Consider the following 24,933-nt stretch of genomic DNA (forward strand, 5'->3'; position numbering starts at 1 on the left):
CTGGCTGCACTTCTTCCAAAACAGATCTATTGGTTCTTTTGGCAGTCCATGGCACTTTCAGTATTCTCCTCCAACACCACAACTCAAAGGCATATATACTGATATGTATTACACTTCCACTTAAAAACACATAAGAGGGGTGGATTCGCATTCTCTAGAGCCTCTGCAGAAAGATCCTAAGCAGTGAAATCTTGGTGGTGTGATGTACAGAAATGGAGAAGAGTATTAAACCATATTTAAGAATAATTTTTAAAAAAGTATTCACTGGTACATGAATGCTTCTTCTTTGTTGTTAGATGCTGTTGAGTCACTTTCAACTCACAGTGACCTCATGTGACAAAGTAGAACTGTCCCTTACAATTTCCTAGGCTGAAGTCCTGGTGTGGCACTGTGGGGTTAATGCGCTGCGCTGCAAAGTCCATTTGAACTGCAAGATCGGCAGTTCAAGCTCACCAGCTACGCCACGGAAACCCTATACAGGGTTGCTATGGGCTCGAACTGACTTGATGGCACTTTACCATCGCAACAACAATCTTTATGGAAGCGGGTCACCAGATCTTTCTCCTGTGAAGCTGTTGGATTCAAATGGCCAAGTTTTTGTGCCGAATGCTTAAGCTATACACCACCAGGGCTCATTTTGGTCATTTTAGGGCTGGCATTTACTTCATGAATTTCCTACTTCAGTTCTAGGCCATCTCCTGTCTCCATTTTACACATGAACAGATATTTAAATGATGCTCAGGGGTGTTAGTGTTCCATCTTATCCCTTTCTTGTTTTTGTTGTTGTTATTAAGTGCTGTCCAGTCCATTCTGACTCATAGTGACCTTGTACAGGGTTTCCAAGGAGTGGCCAGTGGATTTGAACTGCCGACCTTGCAACTCAAACGGCCTTCGTAGTTCAACGCATTGCTTAAATCCTGCAAGGAGATGATAGGGAAGAAGGCTGAAGAAGAGACTGACCCAGTCTAGTCATCATTGCTACCCTTGTGACTCGTTATGTGCTCTGGAGTCGGTTCTGACTCATAGCGACCCTGTACAGGGTTTCCAAGACTAAATCTTTACGGGAACAGAAAGTCTCATCTTTCTCCCATGGAACAGCTGGTAGCTTTGAACCGCTGACCAGGAGGTTAGCAGCCGGATTCTTAACCACTACGCTACCAGAGCTCCTTGCTTTTGTGATTAAACAACACACTTAATGACCCTGCATAAGAATTCTGAGGAGTGGCTAGTAAGTTTGAACCACTGCCCGCAAGCTTAAAATTGACCTTGTGATTTAGTACTTATCTTACAGTGCCAAACCGAATATGATGATGATGATGATGATGGTTGTGTACCACCAAGTCGGTTCTGACTCATCACGACCCTGTATAGGGTTTCCGAGGCTGGAAATCTTTATGGATCAGAAAGCCTCATCTTTCTCCCATGGAACGACTGGTAGATTATAACTGCTGATTTTGTAATCCACTACACAGCAGGACAGGTTACGAATCGGGCTGCGAACCTTAAGGTTAGCGGTTCGAAACTACCAGCTGCTCCGCGGGAGAAAGATGAGGCTTTCTACTCCCGTAAAGATTTACACCCTCGAAAACCCTGTACAGGGTCGCTATGGGTCGGACCCGACTCGATGGCACTTAACAACAACAACAACACAGCAGGACATAGCAAATGATGTTTCTTTGGCTGTTTATCCACTGCATCATGTGTTCCTGAAGAACAGGAGTGTGTCTTAGGTGTTGTTGCAGCATTAAAGCCTAGCAATGGGCCTGGCACATAAACAAACCCCCTGAATTTGGAAAGCTTTGGAATCTGAGTCACAGAGTGAATGCTTATTGATGAAAACAACTTTGTTATTTGTATGCTTTATAATATGCTTGAGTATCTTTTTTATGACTTTGTTTTGCTTTTCCAGAATGAATATAATGTTTTCTAATTTTTGAATATTGACCACACACTCATCATCATGACCAAATGCCTTTAATTGAAACCACAACAACTCTGTGATGTGGGTATTTGGATTATTGTGCAGATGATGAAACAGATTCAGAGAGGTTAAGTGACTCACCCAAGGTTGCATAGCCAGTGAGCATTAGAGCCAGAATTCAAAGCCAAGTCTCTCTGACCCCAAAGTGTGTAGCCTTTACCACTCAAACATGCCTTCATGCCGCTTACTTCTGACCCACAAAGACAGCCCAGCCTCCAGCTCCCCCTACGCAGTGAATTGAGTGTGACATGGCTGATTGCAGAAAGGTTGTAATCAGTTTCATCAGCATGTAGCAGTTTGAAGGTTTTCTGTTTGGATGACCCTGGATGTTTCAGAAGGAAATCAAGGCAACAACAAAAAGCCCTCCTGTTTCTCATTTACAGAGGTTGCTTTCAAAACTTTGTCTAATCCTAATATCCACTATAATTTGTATAGTTGTTTTGAAATGTGGGAAAGCTTCTACAAGGTATGGGGTACTAATATTAACCTTGATAATATCATTATATTGAGATAAATATCAGTATTTGCTGATCACTTCTGAACAAAATGAATTTCAGAGGGCCTTTATTTTAGTTAACTGACATGGAGTTGGTACCGACTCGTAGCAACACTGTAAAGGCTGTAAAGCTTTGTGGGAACAGAAAGTCTCATCTATCTCCCACAGAGTGACTGGGCTCAAACTGTTGACCTTGTAGTTCACAGTTCAGTGTTTATCCTACAGAGCCACCATGCTTCTGGGTCTTTATTGGTGGTAATGTGTCATCCAGTCGGTTCTGACTCATAGTGACCCTGTGTGGGGCTTCCAAGGCCGTACATCGTTATGGGAGCAAAACCTCACCTTTCTTCCATGGAACTACTGGTGGATTTGAGCTGCTGACCCTGTAGTTAGTAGTCCAATATGTAATCCACTAGACTATCAAGTCTCCTTCCTGGGTCTTTACTGTTGTTGTTGTTAAGTGCTGAGTTAGTTGTGACTCACAGTGACCCTTATAGGGTTTCCAAGGAGCAGCTAGTGAGTTTGAACCACTGACCTTGTGGTTCATACGATTCTTGCAGTCCAGTGCTTTATCCCATAGCATCACACTAAGTCTTTACCTGGTCTTGATTGGGAGCCCTTAAAATAGAACAAGATATTTTGTTCAGAGCTGTTGTTGTTGTTAAGTGCTATCAAGTCAGTTCCGACTCATGACACTCCTGTATAGGGTTACTGAGGAGTGGATGGTGAGTTTGAACCACTGACCTTGTAGTTAAAAACAACCTTGCAGTCCAGTGTTTATCCTACAGCGTCACATCAGGACTCAAAAGTTAGGTACTTAACATTAAAGCAATAATAGTGTGGCGGGAGTTCTGATGTGGAGCTTCAGTTCAAGGTCACCAGGTACTCCTGGGAAACCCTATACAGAGTCAATGGCACTCAACAACACAACAATCAAGTGACTGACTACAACCCATCTGTTAGTGTGTTTATATTGGTGGCTCCTGTGTTGTTAGAATTCTGAAAGCTCTGCTACCACTGCTGGTGTTTTGGTGAAGAAGAAGACCAATCAGGGCACAGGAGATGCTTGGTGAAAAGGGTTGGCACAGTAGCCACAATGCTGGGCTCTGTCTGGCATGTTGGTGATTGTAAGGATGAAGCGGGAACACAGCTACGGTTGTCTCCATTGTACATAAAGTCTCCATGAGTTGGAATCAACTCAGTGGTGACTAATAACAAAGTGGCCAGATTCAGTGTAAATATAACTTCTTTATGCATTCAACAGATGTTGAGTCTCTGGTGTCTCTCTGGCAATGTTTGAGGTGCTGGAGATATAGCAGAAAACAAAACAGACAAATAGTCCTGTCCTTCTTGAACTTGTATCCTAATGGGAAGAGACGAAACATTAAGTAGAACGTAAGTCAGCTGGCAAGAAGTTTTATGGAGAAAATCCAGCAGGAGAATCTTGGGGTGTAAGGATCTTCAAAAGGTAGGAATTTAAAATTCTTACACACTATGTTTCAATTGTGACAAGTCATTGGCCTTTGACCCCCTCCTTTCTCTTTCAGAGCAGCCACATAATGCCCTGGATGTGTGTCACATCCTGTAGGTCCTGCCTGCTACACACCCAGTGTGAATCCCTAGTGACCACTTGCCTTGATGTTCACTTCTAGTTTCTGGCTGACTTTAATTGGTCTAGATCTAATCTAGTCTCTTAAACCTGAAGCCTGGTCTGTCTGTATGTGTGTGTTGAAATCTCAAGAGTTTGAGGGAGTACCAGAAGGATCTGGGAAAGGAACCAAAGTGATTTCTTTAGGTAGGATTAAGTAGAAGGATCTTTACCCTCTTCACCTTTGACATAATCACTTGGGAAGTAAAAAAAAAAAAAACAACCTTAAAGGCTTGACAGAGAGCTGCAAGTAGGTCTTGAATAGATTATAATAGCTGAGGCAGAGGCAGAGGCAAGTCAAATAAATCATATATCTGTCAAATCAGAGTGACAAAAATGCCAAGAGGCTGGGAATTGGAGAATGCTTAACAGTATTTTCGGAGAACCTTGTGTTTTATGTTGCCATGAGTTGGATGGTATCCACTCAATGACACTAATCACTACCACTACTATACAAGGAGCTCTGGTAGCGTAGTGGTTGCGAATCGGGCTACTAACCTCAAGGTTGGCAGTTCGAAACTACCAGTGGTTCCACGGGAGAAAGATGAGGCGGTCTGCTCCCGTAAAGATTTACAGCTTTGGAAACCCTGTGTAGGGTCACTATGAGTCAAAGCTGACTCCACGGTACTTAACAACAACAACTATACAACAGACATTGTGCTTTAGGACTTAACAACAACAACTATACAACAGACATTGTGCTTTACATGAGAGACTGTAAAACCCGTGGAAGGAGTCTCCCTTTTATAAGGGTGATGTGCAGCATCAGATTTGGTTGTTAACTGCGGTTGGAGTCAGTTCCAACTCATAGCGACCCTGTATAGGTGTTCCAAGGAGCAACCGGTGGGTTTTAACTGCCAACGTTGTGGTTCGCAGTCCATTGTCGATCTTACAGCACAACACCAGGAGTCCTTGGTTGGAGGCAAGAATATGGGGTGCTGCTGCTGATGGTGGTCATGAAGTCATTGCCTCCTCTCCTTGTGAAGTCAAAATCATTAAAATACCCGTGACGTTCAAGCCATTCAGGGATAAGGCCTCAATACGGTCCTTAGTGCAGGGTGACGCCCATCTGTGGCCCACGCCTAAATTATACATCAAAGTATTTTAATGGCGGCCGGCAGGCGTGCATGACACGGGACCCCAAAGCTGCCACCCGGCCCGGTTACAACCCTAAGGCCCGGCTCGCTGGCGGGTCGGGGTGGGTCCTCGCCTCCCAACTCCCACGCACGGTTTGTTGGGAATTGTAGTTCAGTCGTCGAAGAGCCGCTGTAAGCCTCACCCTCCTCGGATGAGTGAGCAGAATGGGGACGACCGTTTGGGACTCAGACAACGAGGGACTACAATACCCAACGGACCGTCGGCCTCAGAGCCCTGCCCAAGGTTAGCCAGCCGGCGGTGCTCTCCTGCGCACGCGCACACTCTCGGGCGGGGGCAGGACTCGGCCGCGTGCGCTTTCCCGCCCAGGCCCGCCCTGCGTTCGCCGCGCCGCTGCGCTTTGGTGGGGCTCGGCGGACCCGCCCTGCGCTTGCTCTCGGACGGCTGGGCTCCCCAGTCCTCTTGCTCAGTGTCTTCCAGCGCCCAGGCCCCGCCCGTTTCCCGCCCAGCCCTCTACGCCCCTGCTGCTTCTACTGAAGGCGGAGGCTCCATGTTGTCCCCTCAGCGTGCGGTAGCGGCTGTCTCGGGAGGAGCAGGTGAGGCGCCCACTTTTCCCCGATGCCCTCCCTGCCGTAGCTCTGAGGAGACCACCCGACCCTATGCTTGGACCGCTCACTCCACGGCTCGCCAATTCGGGGCTGGGGGTTCCTAGCGAGACTCGGCCCGGCGGGCGCGGGCAGCGCTTTACTCCGCCCCCGGCTGGGAGCAGCCGCCCTCGGGTCTCGGGCTTGTCGGGGCCGCTGCTGCCGGTGTGTGTCTCCTGCGCCCCAGGGCCGGCGTCGGGGGTCCCGGGAGCCCCGAGGGGCGGTGTCCGAGCCGCGGCCTCCCTGCCCTCGGCACCGTCGTGGCGTTTGGCCCGGCCGTTGGGGCCGTTTTAACGGGCTAGAGCGCGAAGGAAGATGCTTTATTGTTCAGCTTTGAGTGAAGGGCTCGCCGGCTGCGAAATGCGTTAACGTTGGAAGCCTTATTTGTATCCTAACGACCTTGAACCGCCGACCCCCAGAAGTACGGGGGTGGGGTGAGGGGCTTCAAAAAGTTCGTGGAAAAATGGAATAGAAAAAGAATGGAAGTTTCCCACGAACTTTTTGAAGCCCCTTGATTATTAGGAGAGTTACACACTCCCGAAAGTAGATGAGCGAATGTGGCCTGGGTTGGTGGTTTTGGTCCATTTCAGACAGGACGTTCTACTGCTTCCTGGAACCACATTTTAGCTCAAGTATGAAATACTAAACCAGATGGAGAGCCGCCCCCCCAGGATTCGCGGATCCACTTGGTCTGGTACTTGCGCTGGCCTGCTCTCGTTTGACGTGTGAGCGCTGTTGAAATTGGCAAGAGTTTCGAAAAAGTCAAGAGCCGGATGAGGGATCCCGCTTAGGGGAATCCCACTTCTCAGATCTGAAAACCAGTTTGGGTGGAGGGTAGACTAGTTTGTGAAAAGTGGAAGAAATGGCCCGTCTACACTGGAATTTACGTCTGGGGACACATATTTAAGAAACAAAAGCTATGGTGATTTCCTAATCTGTGGCATGGTGAGATAGGTACTGAAATTCAGATTAGTGCTTTTTTGCCCCCCACCCTGCACAGAAACGAGCTTGTAGTGTAGAAATTCCTGTTGCGACTTTAACACCTGCAAAGGAACATGCTGAGTGACAAAGATTGCAACATAATAAAAACTTGCAGTAGAATTGCACTTTGTTTTAATAGCTACTGTTTACTCTCCTTATAAGAAAAAAATAACAATTGAGGACAAATGTGTAGTGCGCTAACAATTATTTTCATTTTCACCGAGTTTATACTAGGCTTTAAAGTTTTTGGTTGGCTAAGGTGTTTCAAGCTCACCAGCTGCACCTTGGAACCCCTATACAGGGTCTCTTTGGGTCGGAACTGATTCGATGGGCACTTAACAACAAAAGGGAACTATGGGGAGTCCTGGTGTGGCGCTCTGGGTTAATGCCTCAGACTGTAAAGCTGTTTGAACTGCAAGGTCGGTGGTTCAAACTCACCAGCTGCTCCTATGAAACCCTATACAGGGTTGTTATGAGTTGGAACAGATTCAAGGACACTTAACAACAGTGGTGCATCCACTGGACTCCGGGTGTGGCATTCTAGGATCTGCGCTGGACTGTGAGCCACAAGGCTCAATGGCTGTGGACACTACACACAGAGGACACTGCGAATGGCAGGGGGTTGTCTTACAAAGGAGCACTGGTGGCCAGTGGTTAAGTGCTTAGCTGCTAGACTACGCTCGCTGGTTCCAATCTACCAGCTGCTCTTTGAGGAGAAAGATATGGCAGTCTGCTTCCCTAAAGATTAACCCCCAAAACGCACTGCCACCGAGTTACTGCCTACTCACAGCGCTCTTCCTGTAGGGCAGACTGAAACTGCCCATTAGGGTTTCTGGGACAGTAGATCTTACATCTGTCTCCTGAGAAGTGACAGTGGGTTTGAACCACCAGCCTTTCGGTTAGAAGTCCAACGCTTAACCCACTACCACCAGGGCACCTCTGTAAAGATGACAGTCTTGGAAACCCTATGGGACAGCTGTGCTTTGTCCTATAGGTTCTCTAGGAGTTGGAATCCACTTGGCGGCAGTGGATTTGGATTTCTGGTACGTGCATCTTTTTGGGCAGCAAGCATGGGCTGATGAATATGTTCACACTAAATATTTAAAATGAAATAATAGAAATTGCAAGAAGTCCTGGAGTGGTGCTGCTGTAAAGTAAGCACTGGACTGCTAACCACAAGGTCAGTAGTTCAAACCTATCAGCAGCTCCTTGGAAACCCTTGGAGTTGGGACGCACTTAACAGCAACTCCACCTTCCCCATTCCACAAAAGGTTGTTCTTGTTAAGTGCCGTCAAGTCGAGTCTATTCTGCCTCATAGCGATCCTCTAGGGGGTTTCCAAGGAGCAGCTTGTGGGTTTGAACCGTTGACCTTGTGGTTCGCAAGTCCAGTGCTTATCCCATAGTGCCACAAGGTTGTTGTTATGTGCCATAGAGTTGGTTCCGACTCATAGTGCCCCCTGTACAGGATTTCCGATGCTGTAAATCTTTACTGGAGCAGAAAGCCCCATCTTTCTCCTGCAGAATGGCAGGTAGTTTCGAACTGTTGACCTTGAGGGTTAGCAGCCCAATTCGTAACCACTACACTACTAGAGCTCCTTAGAGTGCCACAAGGTAGCCATTACTAATTAAAGTTTGGCCACTTAAAAAAAATATTTTTTTAATCATTTCCCATGAAGTATTGTTAAGGATTGAATTGTGTCTCCCAGAATACTATGTTGTAAGTCCCAACCGCTGTGCTTGTGGCTGTAACTCCATTTGAGAATGGGTTCTCATTGTTACTTTAGAAATAGGATTAATATAGGGTTCTCTTGCCTCAGCCAGTCTCTTTTGAAATATAAAAGAGATTGAGCAAGAGAGCATGGAGTCCTGGTATGGTGCTATAGGATAAGCACTGGACTGCTAGCCACATGGATGGCAGTTCAAACCACGAGCGGATCCTAGGAAATCCTATTGGAGCTGGCTCAATGGCACTTGACTACTACAACTACCAAGTGAACCGAAGCAGAGGAGATGCTAAGCCATGTGAAGACTGCCCAGGTACAGGATCAGAAGAGAGAAAGACCTTTCTGTGTACAGAACGGACAGAATGCCTTCATCTAGAGCCAGCACCCTGAATCTGGACTTCAGCCTCCTAAACAGGAGCCCTATTGGCACAGCAGCTTAAGTGTTGGACTGAAGGTTGTCCATTCAAACCCACCTGTCGGGCCTTGGTTAAAAGATGAGGCCATCTGATTCCATCAAAATCTGCAACCTTGGCAACTAGGGAGCAGTTCTGCTCTGTCCGATAGGGTCGCTGTGAGTTATGAGTTGAGATGGACTTGAAGACAGTGGGACGCCTCCTCAACTGAGAAAGTAGTTTTTTGTTTGTTGAAGCTCCCCGTTGGTGATACTTCTCTTACAGCAACACTGGATAACTAAGACAAGTACCTTGGTTTGTGTTTGAGAACTGTTTATACTAACAAACCAGCTTGTTACAAGTGTTTTGCGGCATTGTGCTTCATGTTGAGAAAGTGCTCAAATCACGCAATTATATTTCAGAGTTAGTCTAAATTTTAACACTTTGTCAGAGTTGTCTTTGAAATGCTAGGACCATATTTATGTACTAGGACTTTTGGTGTGACATTGTGGATCAGCACTGACTGAACCACAAGGTCACCAGTTCAAACCCAGCAGCTGCTCTTCAGAAACCCTGTACAGGGTTACTGTGAGTGGGAACAGACTTGATGGCACTTAACAACAGTATGCAAATTAGAATACAAAATCATAAAACACCTACTGTCCTCTTTGAATTGAGATAATGCTGATTTGAGGCCACTCCATAGGACAGAGTAGAACTGCCCCATAGGGTTTCCAGGCTGGTGGGTTCAAACTGCATACTGCCTTTCAGTTGGCAGCCAAGTCTTAACCACTGCACCTCCAGGGCTCCTCAGTTAGTTGTCAAGTCAGTTCCGACCCATAGCGACCCTATATTGGGTTTTCGAGGAGCCGCTGGTGAACTTGAACTGCTGATCTTGAGGTTCAAACCTACTTTGCAGTCCAGTGCATTAACCCACAGTGCCACATGGTGAGTCCTAAATTAGAATTACCTGGGGATTATTAGGTAGCTATTCAAAGTCCAGAAGGAACTCTGGTAGCGTAGTGGTTACGAATAGGGCTGCTGATTTCACTGTCTGCAGTTTGAAACTACCAGCTGTTCCATGGGAGAAAGATGAGGCTTTCTGCTCCTGTAAAGTTTTACAGCCTTGGAAACCCCGTACAGGGTCGCTATGAGTGGGAATCGACTCCATGGCACATAACATTCAAAGTCCAGAGTCCTGGTGTGGTGCTTTGGGTTAATGCGCTGAACTGCAGGGTCGGTTTGAACTGCAGTTTTAAGCCTCACCAGCCACTCTGTGGAAACCCTATATAGGGTCACTATGAGTCGGAGCCAGCTCGATGGCACACAGCAACAATAATTGAAAGCCCGGAGTCCTGGTGTGGCGCTGTGGGTTAATTTGCTGGACGGCAGCGTCAGTTTGAACCACAGAGGTCTGCGGTTCAAGTTTACCAGCCACTCCGTGGACACCCTATACAGGCTTGGTATAGGTCGGATCCAACGCTAAGACACTTAACACCAAAACAATATTTAAGGTCCTGGTGGCATTGTAGAATAAGCGCTGGTCCACAAGGTCAATTTGAAGAACCTCAAGGCCTTTCAAACTCACCAGCTGCTCCTTGAGCACCCTGTACAGGATCACTATGAGTCAGAACCAACTGGACAGCACTTAACAACAATTTAAATTTGAGGAGTCCTGGTGTGGCGCTGTTGGATACTAAGCACTGGATGGCAAGGTCAGTTTGAACTGCAAGGTTGGCAGTTCAAAATCACTGGCAGCTCTAGGATTCAAGGGCACTTAACAATAACATCATTTAAATTTGAATTGATTTGTTACTTTGTATGACTGTAACTTGTAACTAGCAGCTGAGAAGTTGCAGTTCTTCTGTGTGTGTTGTTGTTAAGTAGTGATGATTCCTGTTCTGGACCCATAGCAACCCTGTGCAGGGTTTCCAAGGCTGTAAATCTTTACGGGAGCAGAAAACTCATCTTTCTTACTCTTCTTCTGTGTATAGATCTGATAAAATACTTTTTATTAACATGTATTTTGATAGAGCATGTTATATACATTTCACATCTACAGTATATTAAGAATTAGGAGACAAGCTTTGTTGGTATGGTAGGCAAATATGCAGAGAAGTTGGAGTAGCTTTGAACTGAAATAATAATATTTATTTGGCTGAATTCAAACCAATTAAGTATCGCCAATTAAGAAAGCTTCTTTTAAGTAGAACACAGCTAATTAAAACCATCAGGTAACTAGATGATTTTGATGGTGGTCTCACTTTTAAGAAAGAGATTGTTGTTAAGTGCTGTTGAGTTGGTTCTAACCCGTGGTGACCCCATATAGGGTTTCTGAGGAGCCGCTAGTGCGTTTGAACAGCTAACCTTGCAATTCAACCAACATTGAAGTCGAGTTCTTACCCTACAGCGCCACACCAGGACTCAGATAGTATCAATTAGTGAAGTCACTTATCTAAAAGATTTATTTTCTTTAGTGGGGCCCAAAGTCTCATTTTAAAATTCAGCCTGTTTGCATTTTCTGAATCTTCAATACTGTTTAGTCTTAACTGATCTTCATAAATCTGTGAAGCAATGCAAAATCCTTAGTCAACAGAGAGAATGTTTATTTGTTCAGCATTCTGTGCTAAAGCTCAAAGATTTTTACAACAGATATACTAAGAAAATGATTTCTCCTAACCCTTATTGTTGTTCAGTACCCTCGAGTCAGTTCTGAGTATAGGGTTTCGAGGAGCCGCGGGTGGATTTAAACTACCAACCTTGCAGTTCAAACTGACCTTGAAGTCCAGTGCTTAGCCTATAGTAGTTATTCAGAATGTATAATTCCCCTATATTCTGGGTAGTAGTGTTTGATTTGTATTTTACTGAAACAGTCTTAACAGTGTATGTATGAGGGTCCTTTAAAAGGTTTGTGGAAAAATGAAGTTAAAAGATAATGAAATTTTCCCACGAACTTTTTTGAAGCCCCGCCTGTATCTATAAGCACACTCACTGCCCTAAAACAAGATAAAGTCTATAATTGCCCCCTCCCGCTCCAAGGAGCCACACCCAGCAGTTCCAGAGCTGGCTAAAGGCTTAGTTTACTTAGTCTTGCATAAGATATGTTTTCTCTGGCTTTGTCTAAGAAGTCTAAAGACTGCCAATAAGAACAAGGCATGAAAATGGTCTCCCTCTGTTCTTGGGTGTGTGGTGTTTTGCCCTTTAGAAAATGTGGTATTTTAAAAGGAGAGTGGAAATCTCAGGTCATAACTTTACTCTGAGTCATGCTCACTCAGTACTCAGTGTTTCTTTAACTTGTCTTTATTTGCTGTTCTTAACTCCATGGACAGTAAGTGGGAACCCTGAAGTTGGCTGCTATCTCCACTGCTTTCACTCCAGAGTGATTTTTGCCCCTCTCCTCCTTCCTCTCAGGTACATTCGGCAGTGTTTAGAGACGTTTTTGGGTTTTGGTTGTCAGAACCTGGGGAAAGCGCTGTTGGTATCTGAGGGGTGCTGCTAGTCATCAGTGCACTGCACAGCTGTCTGGTCCAAAAGTTCTGAAACGAAAAGCCCTAGTCTTTGGATGGAGTCCTGGTGTGGTGCTGTGGGAATACTGCACTGGACCGCAAGGTCAGTTTGAACTGCAAGGTTGGCGGTACAAATTAACCAGCTGCATCTCAGAAACCCTGTACAGAGTTGCTATGCGTCAGAACAGACTCCACGGCACTTATTAACAACAGTCATCTGATACATTGACCAAATTCTGTATGAATTTTCTGACATAGCTAGCAACTACTTCAAATTGCTGGTTTCATTGAATTTATCACGATTCTGATGGTCTTCTCAAATAATTGAGGGGCATTTAAACTTTTTCTTCATAATGCTTTTTGGGTAGAACTTATTTCATAGAATTTATGCTTTCCACAGAACTGAAAACACCCATTAGTATTCAGTAGTTTTAGCCTCATCCACCCTTATCAACTTGTGTAAACAGTACTCATTCACATAAACTTACTTTTCCTCCTTGTATTGCAATTAGGTGTAGCCACGTTTTTTTATGTCCCTAAAAATTCAGGGTTAAAAGATAATTCTAGGAATTCAGTGCTGTAGTAGTCACAGATCTCTACAAATTAGTCCCAAATATTTAATTATTCAAGTTATTCTTTCCACTTTGTCCTACCGTCCTGAGTTGCCTTTATTTGCCTTGTTAATGCTGAACTAGTCTACTAAATGTAATTACTGTAGAAATCATTTCAATGGACATATTGGTTAGTCTGGATTAAGATATGTCTTGCTAAAAGTAAAAGACCAAATTAGCATAAGTAATTAGAAACAAACCATGTAAGTTGTTGGAATGTGGTTTATAGCAATAATCCAAACTAGCAGTATTATAGGGTGTTTTCACCGCTCACCTTTTAAGTCACATAAGTTTTTAGTTAATTTCAACGTATATGTGGATGACAGATAGGATTCTGGTTATTGTTAAGTACCTTTGGGTATGGGGTTTCCAATGAGCGGCTGGTGAGCTTGAACCGCCAACCTTGTGGTTCAAAACCTTGCAGTCTAGCACATTAACCCACAGTGCCACACCAGGACTGCATGGCTATGATTAGGCCAAATCTTTTTTTTTTTTAATGTATTTGCAAAATGTCCTCTCTCATCTGTCTTCATCTGTTGTTTCGTTGTTAGGTTCCATTGAATCAATTCCGACTCATAGCCACTGTGTGCACTACAGAACAAAGCAGTATCCCATCCTGCACCATTCTCACTACTGTTAGGTGTGAGCCCGTTGTTGCTGCCCGCTGTCATTCATTACAGCTCCTTAGGGGTCTCCCTCTTTTTTACTTACACTCTACTTTACCAAGCATGATTTCCTTCTCCAGGGACTGGTCCCTCCTATGAATATGTCCCAAGTATGAGAGATGAAGTCTGGCCAGACTTTCTTTTTTTTCCCACTTTATAAAGTTGTCTCTATTTTTCACGGTGAACCTAACCATTTGTGGGTTATTTTTCTAATTATCTGACTAATGCTATATAGAAGAGGTAAATTGAGACTTAGTGATGAAACATGATCTGAAACAATATGAAAACGTAATGTGAAATTACGTAACAGTAAGAGGGATATGACCAAAGACTCAGCAGTTGAACCTCTCTCAGAGGACCTTTGAGAATTGCCTTTGTTATATACCCTTTCCAGAAAGCTTTCTGATTCATACTGGGCCTTAAAGGACCTGAATGACATTGTTCAACCAAAGTAGTAATAGTTGTTAAGTGCCATCAAGTTGCTTCCAACTCATACCGACTCTGTAGAGAATTTACAAGGAGTGGCTGGTGGGATTGAATCTCTGACCTTGTGGCTAGTAGTCCTGTGTCTACCTTATAGTGCCACACCAGGCCAGCCTGGCTTTTAAGGAGTATTCTTCTAACACAGATTAGTTCTTTTAGCAGCCCTTGGTACTTTTAATATTTTCCTCCAATACCAGAACTCAAATGAATCAGTTTTTCTCCAGTCTTCTTTATTCATTATTCACCTTGCTGCTCCTCAGAAACCCTATACAGGGTTGTTTAGAGTCGGAATTGACTCCATGGCATTTAACAACAACAACTTGCATATGCATATTTTGTAGGTTGTTGTTAGGAGCTGTGGAGTTGGTTTCCATTCCTAGTGATCCTATGCTGGATCCTGTGCCATCTTCACAATTGTTACGCTTGAGCCTGTTGCTGCTGCCAGGGTGCCAATCCATCTCATGGGGGGGGGGGGGGCTTCCTCTTTTTTGATGACCCTCCACTTTACCTAGCATCATGTCCTTCTGGCAGGCTGTGGTACTTTTGATTTTCTTTTTCAACACCGTAGCTTAAATGGATCAATTCTTCTAAGGTCTTCCTTATTCATTTTCCAATTTTCACATGTATATGAAGCTATTGAAAGTACCATAGTCAGGTGCTCCTTAGTCCTCAACTTGATCTGTTTGCTCAATACATTGTTTGATTTCTTGAGTTTTGGTTTTATCCATAGAATCAATCCTTCAGTGTCTCAAGTCAAGACTTGAATTTTTTCTTTGTTTTTCGGCTTGAAAAATGCTCAATGTGTTCCTCCTGCTTGGTTTTCTAATGCCAGGTCTTTGCATATTTTATTATAATTACTTTGTCTTCTTGAGCTGTCCTTTAAAACTTTCTGTTTGGCTCTTTTACTTCCTCATTTCTTTCAGTCGTTTTAGCTTCTCTAAGTTCAAGAGCAAGTTTCAGTCTCTTCTGATATCCATTTTGGTTTTTCCTTACTTTTTAATGACCTTTTGCTTTCTTCCTGTATAATAGTTTTGATATCATCCAACAGGACTTTTGGTTGGTTGTTGGTTTTTAGTGTCTAATGCATCGAATCTGTTCTTGAAGTGGTGTCGGAATTTGGGGGGGATTTATTCAAGGTCGTATTTTGACTCGTGTACTTCTTGACATTTTCTTCAGCTTCAGTCTGAAATTGCAGTTGGTGGCCTAGTTCACAGTTGGCCTCTGGCCTTGGTTTTTTTTCCCCTCCCCTTCCCTCCCACCCTTGATAGCATCATAGAATGTTTCCTTTACCAAGAAAACTTTTCCTGAAGTTTTTGCAACAATGCTCTCGGGAAAATTTTAGCTGTAGAGACTGAAAGTTCTGGGATGAAGAGAAATAGAGTATCTGAGAAGGGTCTGTTTGGCATTATGAAATGCAGTCTTGTAAAATGTTAGTATTAGAAGCGTTGCTACGCCTTAGACATTTGCCTTACTTTACTGATGAAAGTGAAGCCTCAACATGCCCAGAGTCACACAGTTGTTCTGGTGGACTGGAACAGAAACAGAAACTTGTCTCTTCAGCCAATATATTTCCTCATAGCAGCCCTGAGATTGTGTCAATGGGGGATCGTGAAGGTGAGTCTGGCCCTTAGGCAGTGGCTCATTTGGACTTGAATGCAGGTTAGAGATCTAATGAAGTTGTGTAATTGAAATGATAAGAATAAAGAGCTCACTGAGGGAGTGAATGAGAACTGCTGAAGTCTGAACCCGCCACTGCTGTAGATTCACAGGGGCTGACAGAGAGAAAGCACTCATGAAAGGAGAGGATGAAGAGGTAGGAAGAGGACTAGGAATGCCACTGAGTCCAAGGGTTTTCTTATTTTTTATTGTAACATAATTACAGAAAATGTGCTGCTCACAGCCATGGTGTTGTGCACCATCACCACTGTTGAGTTCCCAAACAGTTTTTAAGACTTCAAACAGAAAGCCTTTCAAAAATAAGAGTCTGGGGTTTATTTTATTTTGTTTTTGAGACATTTTGGAAGTGAGTGGCAGTTGTGTTCTATCACAGAGAAGTAGCAGGGGGTTTGGCATTCTAAGACACTGTTAACTAGAGAATAGTTTCAGTTGAGACTGAGATAAAAGCCAGGGAGTAAGTATTGAAGAAGGGAATAGGTAGATAGCACGTGGCGGTAGGGGATGAAGACACACCCTCTGGGAGTCTGACAGTGAAAGAAGAATGGGAGTTGGGAGGGAAGAAACACATTTTTATCGAGGTGCTTTATGGGTACTGTTAGATTTAGTCTTCACCACTGTGTTAGAAAACTTGTTCTTGTATTAGCTACTGGGACTGAATGCAACAGTTTTTGTACTTCGCAAGAGCTCCCAGGGTGAGTGATAAAGCATAGTTCCAAAATGATAATATTGTGAAAAGTAGAAGAATAGTATGTATGAATTTTTAATGGAAATTAGAAAGATGGGAAGGAGAAACTACTGTTTGAGTTCTTAATCTATGTAACATACTGCTTACAGTTTTTTGAGGTGGATATTGGATTTTCAAGTAAAATTTTCCTAACGATAATTCAAAAACAGCTGCAACAGTACATTGGCAGGGAACTGCCAGAGGTTAAGCCAGATTCAGACAAGGACATGGAATGAGATATGTCATTACTGACGTCAGATAGTTCTTCACTAAAAGCAGAGAGTACCAGAAAGACGCTTACCTGTGTTTTATAGACTGTTGCAAAGGCTTTTGACTGTGTGGATCGTGACATGACATGGATAACTTTGCAGTCAATGGGTATTTCGGTACAGCTAGTTGTGCACATGAGTAACCTGTACATAGACCAAGAGCCAGTCATTTGGATAGAACAAGGGGACACTTTCTGAATGGTTTAAAATTAGGAAAGGTTTGCGCCAGGGTTGTATCCATCCTTTCACCATTATTTATTCAATCTATACTAAGCAAATAATCCTAGAAACTGGATTATATGAAGAAGAATGTAGCATCAGGACTGGAGGAAGACTCATTAACAACCTGTGATAGGCAGATGATACAAATATGCTGACAGTGACGAGCACTTAAAATACTTAACTGATGAAGATCAAAGACCACAGCCCTCAGTATGGGTTGTACTTCAATATAAAGAAAACAAAAATCCTCACCACTGGACTAATATTCGTTTCATGATAAATGGAGAAAAGATTGAAGTTGTCAAAGACTTCACTTTCCTTGGATCCACTGTCAACATTTTGGAAGCAGCAGTTTAAGAACTCAAACAACATACTGCATTAGGCAAATCTGCTGCATAAAACCCTCTTTAAAGTGTTCAAGAGCAAAAATAACAGTTTGAGGACTAATGTATGCCTGACTCAAGCTATTATCTTTTCAATAGCCTCTTGCATGTGAAAGTTGGACGTAAATAAGGAAGACCATAGAAGAATTGATGCAGTTGAGTTAGGGTGTTGGAGGAGAAAATTAACAGTACCATGGACTGCCAGAAGAACAAATAAAATCGATGTTGGAAGAGGTACAGCCAGAATACTCCTTAGAAGCCAGGATGGCTAGACTTCGTCTCTCATACTTTGGGCATATCGTAGGAGGTACCAGTTCCTGGTAAAGGACATCCTGCTAGGTAAAGTGGAGAGTCAGCCAAAAAGAGGTAGCAGCAATGAGTTAAAGCATAACAATGATGTGTGGATGGTGTAGGCCCAGGCAGTGTTTCACTCTGTTGTGCATGAGGTCACTGAGTCAGAATGGACTCAGTGGCATCTGACAAGAGCATTGGATTTCCAAGGCGCCCAGGTAGTGCAGTCCGTTAAGTATTGGACTGCTACCTGAAAGGTTGGTGGTTTGCATCCAGCTTCTCTGAGGTAGAGAGATGAGGCCATCTGCTTCTGTAAAGCTGTATGGAGTAGTTCTTGGTCCTGTAGCATTGCTATGCGTCAGAACCGGCTCCACGGCCACGGGCATTACCTTCATGGAGTCCCTGGGGAGTACAGATAGTCAGCATATTTGGCTAAAACCAAAGGGTTGGAGGTTTGAGTCTACTCAGAAGTGCCTGGCAGTGTATTTCTGAAAAATCAGCCATTGAAAACTATGGAGCACAGTTCTCGGACACAGGGCCAGTGCGCATCAGAATCAACTTGACAGCAACTGGTATTAATAAACGGTGACACAAGTGATTAGAAATGTATCCATAGTCACACTTTGCATAAGTGATGGACTTTTAATATGAATTGAGTGAAGGTTTACAGGTTAAGATCATCAGTTCATACACTTTTTCATGTCAGTGATTGCAATCCCTTCCATGCAACAGCAGTTCTCCCGCTGCCTCCCTGTCAAATATTATTTTAATGCCTACCATGTGTGGTGCACTGTTCTGGGAGCTTGAGGAATACAATATTGAATGACAAACACAAAATTCCTGCCTTCAAGGAGCATATATTTTAGAGGGGGATTTTTAGAGTCAGGATTCAGGCCCTGCCTGGTCTAAATTCCAGAGCCTGTTTTTTTTTTATATCTTATAAAGTGATAGAGAAGGGGTGAGTAACCAGGTTTTATCTGAAGATGCGCATTGAAGAATGAGTCAGTGTTTGCCTGGAGTGAAGGGAATAGAAACATTTCAGATGGTTGGGACAAGTAGTTGATTGTTCTAAGTTTGAAATTTTGTAATCAAGAGACACAGGACCTGGCTTCTAACTCTCTCCATGTAGGAAGACCAGGGAGAATAAATTTGTCTGGGAGATTGAGGAGAATAAGGAATTAGAGGAAATATGACAGGAGGGAGAATCATGAAAGGCTGTGATTTAGAGGATGGAGATTTTAGCTTTGATTCATCAATCCAAAAATGTTCTGAAAAAGGGTTTTATGTCGTTGTCATGATATGTTTATATGCTATTACAAAGTATAAGACTTCAGCCCTAAGGGATGAGGTGACATCATCAGAGCAACCCCTGAGTTGACATGGTGTAGAGGAGAGGTCCTGTCTTGTGATTAAGGATCTGTGGGCCTGGAGAGTCTGAGATGTGAAGAATTAATGTGACCCCTGAAATGAGATGAGTGGAAGATCAGAAATAGAGCCACACTGTCTTTAGAAAGTGAGAGGTAAAGATGGGGTGGTGAAAAGTGAGCCGCTCCGTCTGTTTAAATTGAATTGCTGGTGATGTGGATAGCCCAAAGGAGTTTTCCCTTAAGTAGACCCAGAGCAAAGGAGCAGTCAGTGAACACGATTTTTTTTTTTAATGTTTTATTATGAATTATGTGATAGTTTTCACAATCAAGAACATTAGTTATACATTGATCCTATCATATATCCTATCATTGCCATGGTTACAATCCCCTCCATGCATCATCAACCAACCACAGGTTATACCCTGCAAGCCTGCCCCCTGGTCACCAGCACATAGCCCCCTTCCCTCTCTGGGTCTAAGGTCCACAGCCTCTCCATCTCTCCATGTCATCGTCTCTGCCTCCATCTCTGGCATCACTGCTTCTCTGGGTAGGGTCCCGCTCTCTGCTCTTCTCCCTTGAGGGTCCTAGGGACCTCCACTCTTAGACTGCAAAGTTAATCACTCCCCTCCTGGTACAAAAGGTCTACCTTTACATTTCCAACCCTCACAACCAGTCCTGATAACAATTATTCACTATTGTATCATAAGAGACCTATCCGCATTTCCTTTCATCAGTCCTGCCTAGACAGATTGTATACTACTCAGTGGAGATTCCACCTTCCTCCATGCCCTCTGGATCTAGATTCCCTCTTGAAAGCTTGTAAGCCAGTCACTTCTTGCCTTTGAAGCCCTTCCCCGCCCAATTTGGGTAGCCAATGTCCAAGTTGCCCATCCCTGTCTACTCTGTGTATGGAGGGGGTGGGAATGATCCTTGCTGTGAAGATTTGTTCCCTCTTTTGAGCTACTGCATGCATAGGTGTAGGTCAAGTTCATCAAATTATATCAGATTACTCTTTTTTTTTCCCTTGTCTTTCTTCTTCTAGTTGAGCTCTGATCATCCAGTCATGGAAGCCAGGTCCAGTGGGTATTATCTGCAAGTGTGGGTATTCTTGTGCATATGCCCTCTCTTCTTATCAGCTGGACACTTCACTCTCCACTCTAGTCCTCTGTGGCTATGTCCCTGACTCTGGGCCCAAGTGTCCCCAGGTCTTGCCACACTGAACCTTGTAGGGCTTAGCTTGCATAATCATTGCTGTTTTTCCCTTACTTCCCCTTATCGATGACAAACTTGGTCACCAAATCAGAGTATGTATTCCCATTGAGTTTTAGTCTTGGAAGGGGGTTTGCTCTGAGGGGATCCGACCACTTGCTTTGATGTCTTCTGGGCGAGCAACTTGCTTGTTCTTATAGTCATCAGTCAGCCTATATTGTTTTGTATTTTTCCTGTCGGTCTTTCTTTCAAGAAGTATCTTCTGTTCTTCTAGCCGCTCCAGGCTGGTTGCTTATCCTTTAAAGTGGAAATTTCCCACCCCTGAAGATTCTTGATGCCGTTCAGGATTCCACCTATAGTCTTATGTAATGCAGAGGCTCTGCAGTAAACCTCCTTCACTGGGCACGTTGTAGCCCCATTTTAGGTATTCCAATCAGTTATAGGCAGAAGACAAACTTACAAGCTTTCTATGGTGATATTTCTGGCTATTCCTTTCTCTCCGAACAAAATTGTTTTTAACCTTGTGGATATACTTCACATTGCTCAGACTAGTATTGTGATGAGAAATGCAGGGATCCACAACTATACATATCCTGCTTCTTTCCCTCTATTCTTGGGCCCTGTGCAAGGAGCTATGGTGGCACTGCAGGATAAGCACTGGATTTCTAACTTCAAATGTTGGCAGTTCAAACCTACCAGCCGCTCCGTAGGAGGAAGATGAGGCATTATGCTGCTTCAGAAGCCCTATAGTGGGCAGTGAGTTTGGGGGGACTGGTGCTATCTCTAGACAGAAAGAGAGGTGACATTAAGGACTTTCATATTCTTTATCTAGCTTTCCTTCTTGGTCTTCAACTGCATACATTTTTATCATTGGATCATTCCATCTTGCCTGTAGCCACATTACCTTCTTCATACTTGTCACTCTTAAAATGGCACTGCATCCTTAGGATTGTGCCCTACAGCTGTATTACAGTGCCTATCATTCATTTGGACCCCTGGTATGTAGCACGGGACTAGGGGCAGATTGTGGAACAGACCATCAGTTTACTTATATGCAAATTCAAACTGAAGCTGAAGAAAATGAAAACAAGCCCATGAGAGCCAAAATATGACCTTGAATATATCCCACCTGAATTTAGGGATCATCTGAAGAACATATTTGATACATTAAACACTAAAGACCCAAGACCAGAAGAGTTGTGGGATGACATCAAGAACATCATACAGGAAGGAAGTAAAAAGTCATTAAGAAGAAAAGAAGGAAAAGATCAAAATGGATGTCAGAAGAGAGACTGAAACTTGCTCTCCAGCATAGAGATGCTGAGGAGGTTCAAGAGCTGAACAGAAAATTTCGAAGGTCAGCTCAAGAAGATAAAGCCAAATATTACAACAAAATGTGCAAAGATCTGGAATCAGAAAGCCAAAAAGGAAGACCATGCTCAGCATTTCTCAAGCTGGGGGAACTGAAGAAAACATTCAAGCCTCGACTTTTGTTACTGAAGGATTCTTTGAGCAAATATTGAAAGATGCAGAAAATATCAAGAGAAGACGGAAGGAATACACAGAGTCACTGTACCAAAAGGAAATGGTTAATGTTCAACCGTTTCAAGAGGTAGCATAAGATCAAGAGCCAATGATACTTAGGGAGGAAGTCCAAGGTGCACTGAAGGAATTGGCAAAGAACAAGGCACCAGGAATTGATGGAATAAAATAGGAATCTTTCAAGAAAGTGAGGTGGCACAGGAGGCACTCACTCATCTCTGCCAAGAAATTTGGAAGACAACTATCTGGCCGACTGATTGGAAGGGATCCGTATTTGTGACAATTCCAAAGAAAGCTAACACAATGGAATAAGGAAATCATTGGACAATGTCTTTGATATCCCATGCGAGTAAAATTTTACTAAAGGTAATACAGAAATGGCTGCAAGCATACATTGACAGAGAACTTCCAGAGGTTCAAACTGGATTCAGAAGAGGCTGTATAACGAGGGATGTCTTTGCTGATACCCGATGAATCTTGGCTGAAAGCAGAGACTATCAGAAAGATGTTTACCTGTGCTTTATTGACTATGCAAAGGCTTTCGATTTTGTGGATCATGACAAACTATGGACAACATTGCGAAGTATGAGTATTCCAGAACACTTAAGTGTGCTCATGAGGAATCTGTACCTGGACCACGAGGCAGTTGTTCGAACAGAACATGGGAACGCTGATTGGTTTAAAATTAAGAAAGGTGTGTGACGAGATTGTATTCTTTCACCATACTTATTCAAGGAGCTCTGGTAGCATAGTGGTTACGAATCGGGCTGTGAACCTTAAGTTCAGCAGTTCGAAACTACCAGCTGTTTCGCAGGAGAAAGATGAGGCTTTCTGCTCCCATAAAGATTTACAGCCTCGGAAACCCTGTATAGGTTCGCTGTGAGTTGGAACTGACTCCACGGCACATAACAACAACAACCTTCAACCTGTATGCTGAGCAAATAATCCGAGAAACTGGGTCCTATGAAGGAAAACGTGGCATCAGGATTGGAGGAAGACTCATTAACAACTCACGATATGCAGATGATACAACCTTGCTTGCTGAAAGTGAAGAGGGCTTAAAATATTTACTGATGAAGATCAAAGAGCACAGCCTTCAGTATGGATTACATCTCAATGTAAAGAACACAAAAATCCTCACCACTGGACCAATAAACAACATTCTTATCAATGAAGAAAAGATTGAAGTTGTCAAGGACTTCATTCTTAGATCAACTATCAGCGTTCATGGAAGCAGCAGTCAAGAGATTAAACGACATATTGCATTAGGCAAATCTGCTGCACAAGACCTTTTTAAAGTGTTGAAGAGCAAAGATGTCAGCTTGAGGACTAAGGTGCGCCTGACCCAAGTCATGGTATTTTCAATAACCTCATATGCGTGTGAAAGCTGGACAGTGAATAAGGAAGACCAGAGAAGAATTGATGCCTTTCAGTTATGGTGTTGGAGGAGAATATTGAAAGTGCCATGGACTGCCAAAAGAACCAATAGATCTGTTTTGGGAGAAGTGCAGCCAGAGTGCACCTTGGAGGCCAAGATGGCTAAACTTTGTCTCTCATACTTCAGAGATACTGTCAGGAGGGACCAGTCTCTGGAGAATGATACCATATTTGTAAGGTGAAGGGTAAGAGAAAAAGAGGAAGACCCCCAAGGAGATGGATTGGCCAAGTGGCAGCACTGATGGACTCAAGCATGGCAACAGTAGTGAGGTTGGCCCAGGATTGGGCAGTGTTTTGTTCTGCTGTGCATAAGGTCGCTATGAGTCGGTACTGACTCGATGGCACCTAACAAGAACCTAACAAGGTTGTTGGTTCAGACCTACCAGTCGCTCCATGGAAACCCTTGCAGGGTCCCTATTAGTCGGAACTGACTCAGTGGCACATAGCAATAACAACAATAGTCATTCATTCATTTTGCATTGTTGTGTGCCTACTGTGTCCGTATGTCATAATGCTTAACAAAGTTTACTAGTGAGATACCAGAGTTGGTATCATGAACTTAACTGTAAAGCGCTGGAGGACTGTTGCATTAATTTTGACTGTTTATTATTATTTGGCTATTACATTAGCATTAGGTTTGGCTGCATCTGACATAAGTGATTTAAACAAGGGGGCATTTATTCATCTTTCACATAGGAGTGAATCAGTATGGAAATTCTGCTACACAGAAGTCCTAGACCTGACTTTCTTGTTGCGCAGATGTTTCTAGGGTGTTGCCCTCATGTGCCTGGCCAGCATGACTCACTACTGCTTCTACATCTGGCCAATAGGAAGCAGAGGGTTAGCATGACATGTCTGTGTCATTTTCAGTAATGTTGCATGTATCAGACCCTAGTTACAAAGTTGGAGAGGAAACGTGTTACTTTGGGGCACTTAATATGTCAACTAAAAGTCTGTTGCCTCAGCAGGAGGAAGGAAGAAATGTTGGAGCCAGCAGCCATCTCTGCTGTAATCAGGGACTGTGTTTTGTACTTTGTGTGCTGCACAGTATTTAGCCCTGTGGCTTATCCAGAAGGTGTTGATAAATTCTAATTCTTTTGTATGAAAGACTTGAGGTTTTTATTAGGTGTTGGACTCACCTACTATTGGGGCAATGTTGTTGTTATTAAGTGCTGTTGAGTTGTTTCTGACTCATAGCAACCCTGTATAGGGTTTCCAAGGAGCGATTGGTGAGTTTGAACCACCGACCCTGTGGCTCAAGCCGACCTTGAGGTCCAGTGCTTTATCCCACAGTGCCACACTAAGAACCCTAAAAGAAAGATTATTCACAACAATGTTCCCTTTATCCAGGCAATAATGGGAAGGAAAAACATTAATATGCATTTATTACAATGATGGTATGATATTTAACCTGTATTTATAATTTGTTTTCCAGTGGTCTGCAAAAAGTTAAAAAGTGGCAAGTGCTCTTGTAGCTGTCATAGAGTAACTGTGAAAAGGAAACCGCATTTCCTGTGGCTTTTGGAGTACCTGGGTGGTGCAGAAGCAGCCTGGTGGTGCTGTGGGATAAGCACTGGGTTCCTAAC

At 43.6% G+C, this 24,933-nt stretch overlaps 1 protein-coding gene across 1 annotated transcript in view; it reads left to right on the forward strand.

The window, feature by feature from the left end:
- The first annotated feature begins 5,737 nt into the window (after positions 1-5,737).
- ATL3 (atlastin GTPase 3) overlaps positions 5,738-24,933 on the forward strand; it is an 81,897-nt gene continuing 62,701 nt past the window's right edge. Inside the window, exon 1 of the mRNA XM_006861010.1 lies at positions 5,738-5,816. Within this exon, the coding sequence (XP_006861072.1) occupies positions 5,771-5,816 (46 nt within the window). The 5' untranslated portion in view covers positions 5,738-5,770. The remainder of the gene's footprint in view (positions 5,817-24,933) is intronic.

The sequence above is a fragment of the Chrysochloris asiatica genome, unplaced genomic scaffold (genome assembly GCF_000296735.1).
Source record: "Chrysochloris asiatica unplaced genomic scaffold, ChrAsi1.0 scaffold00040, whole genome shotgun sequence".
Lineage (NCBI taxonomy): Eukaryota > Metazoa > Chordata > Mammalia > Afrosoricida > Chrysochloridae > Chrysochloris > Chrysochloris asiatica.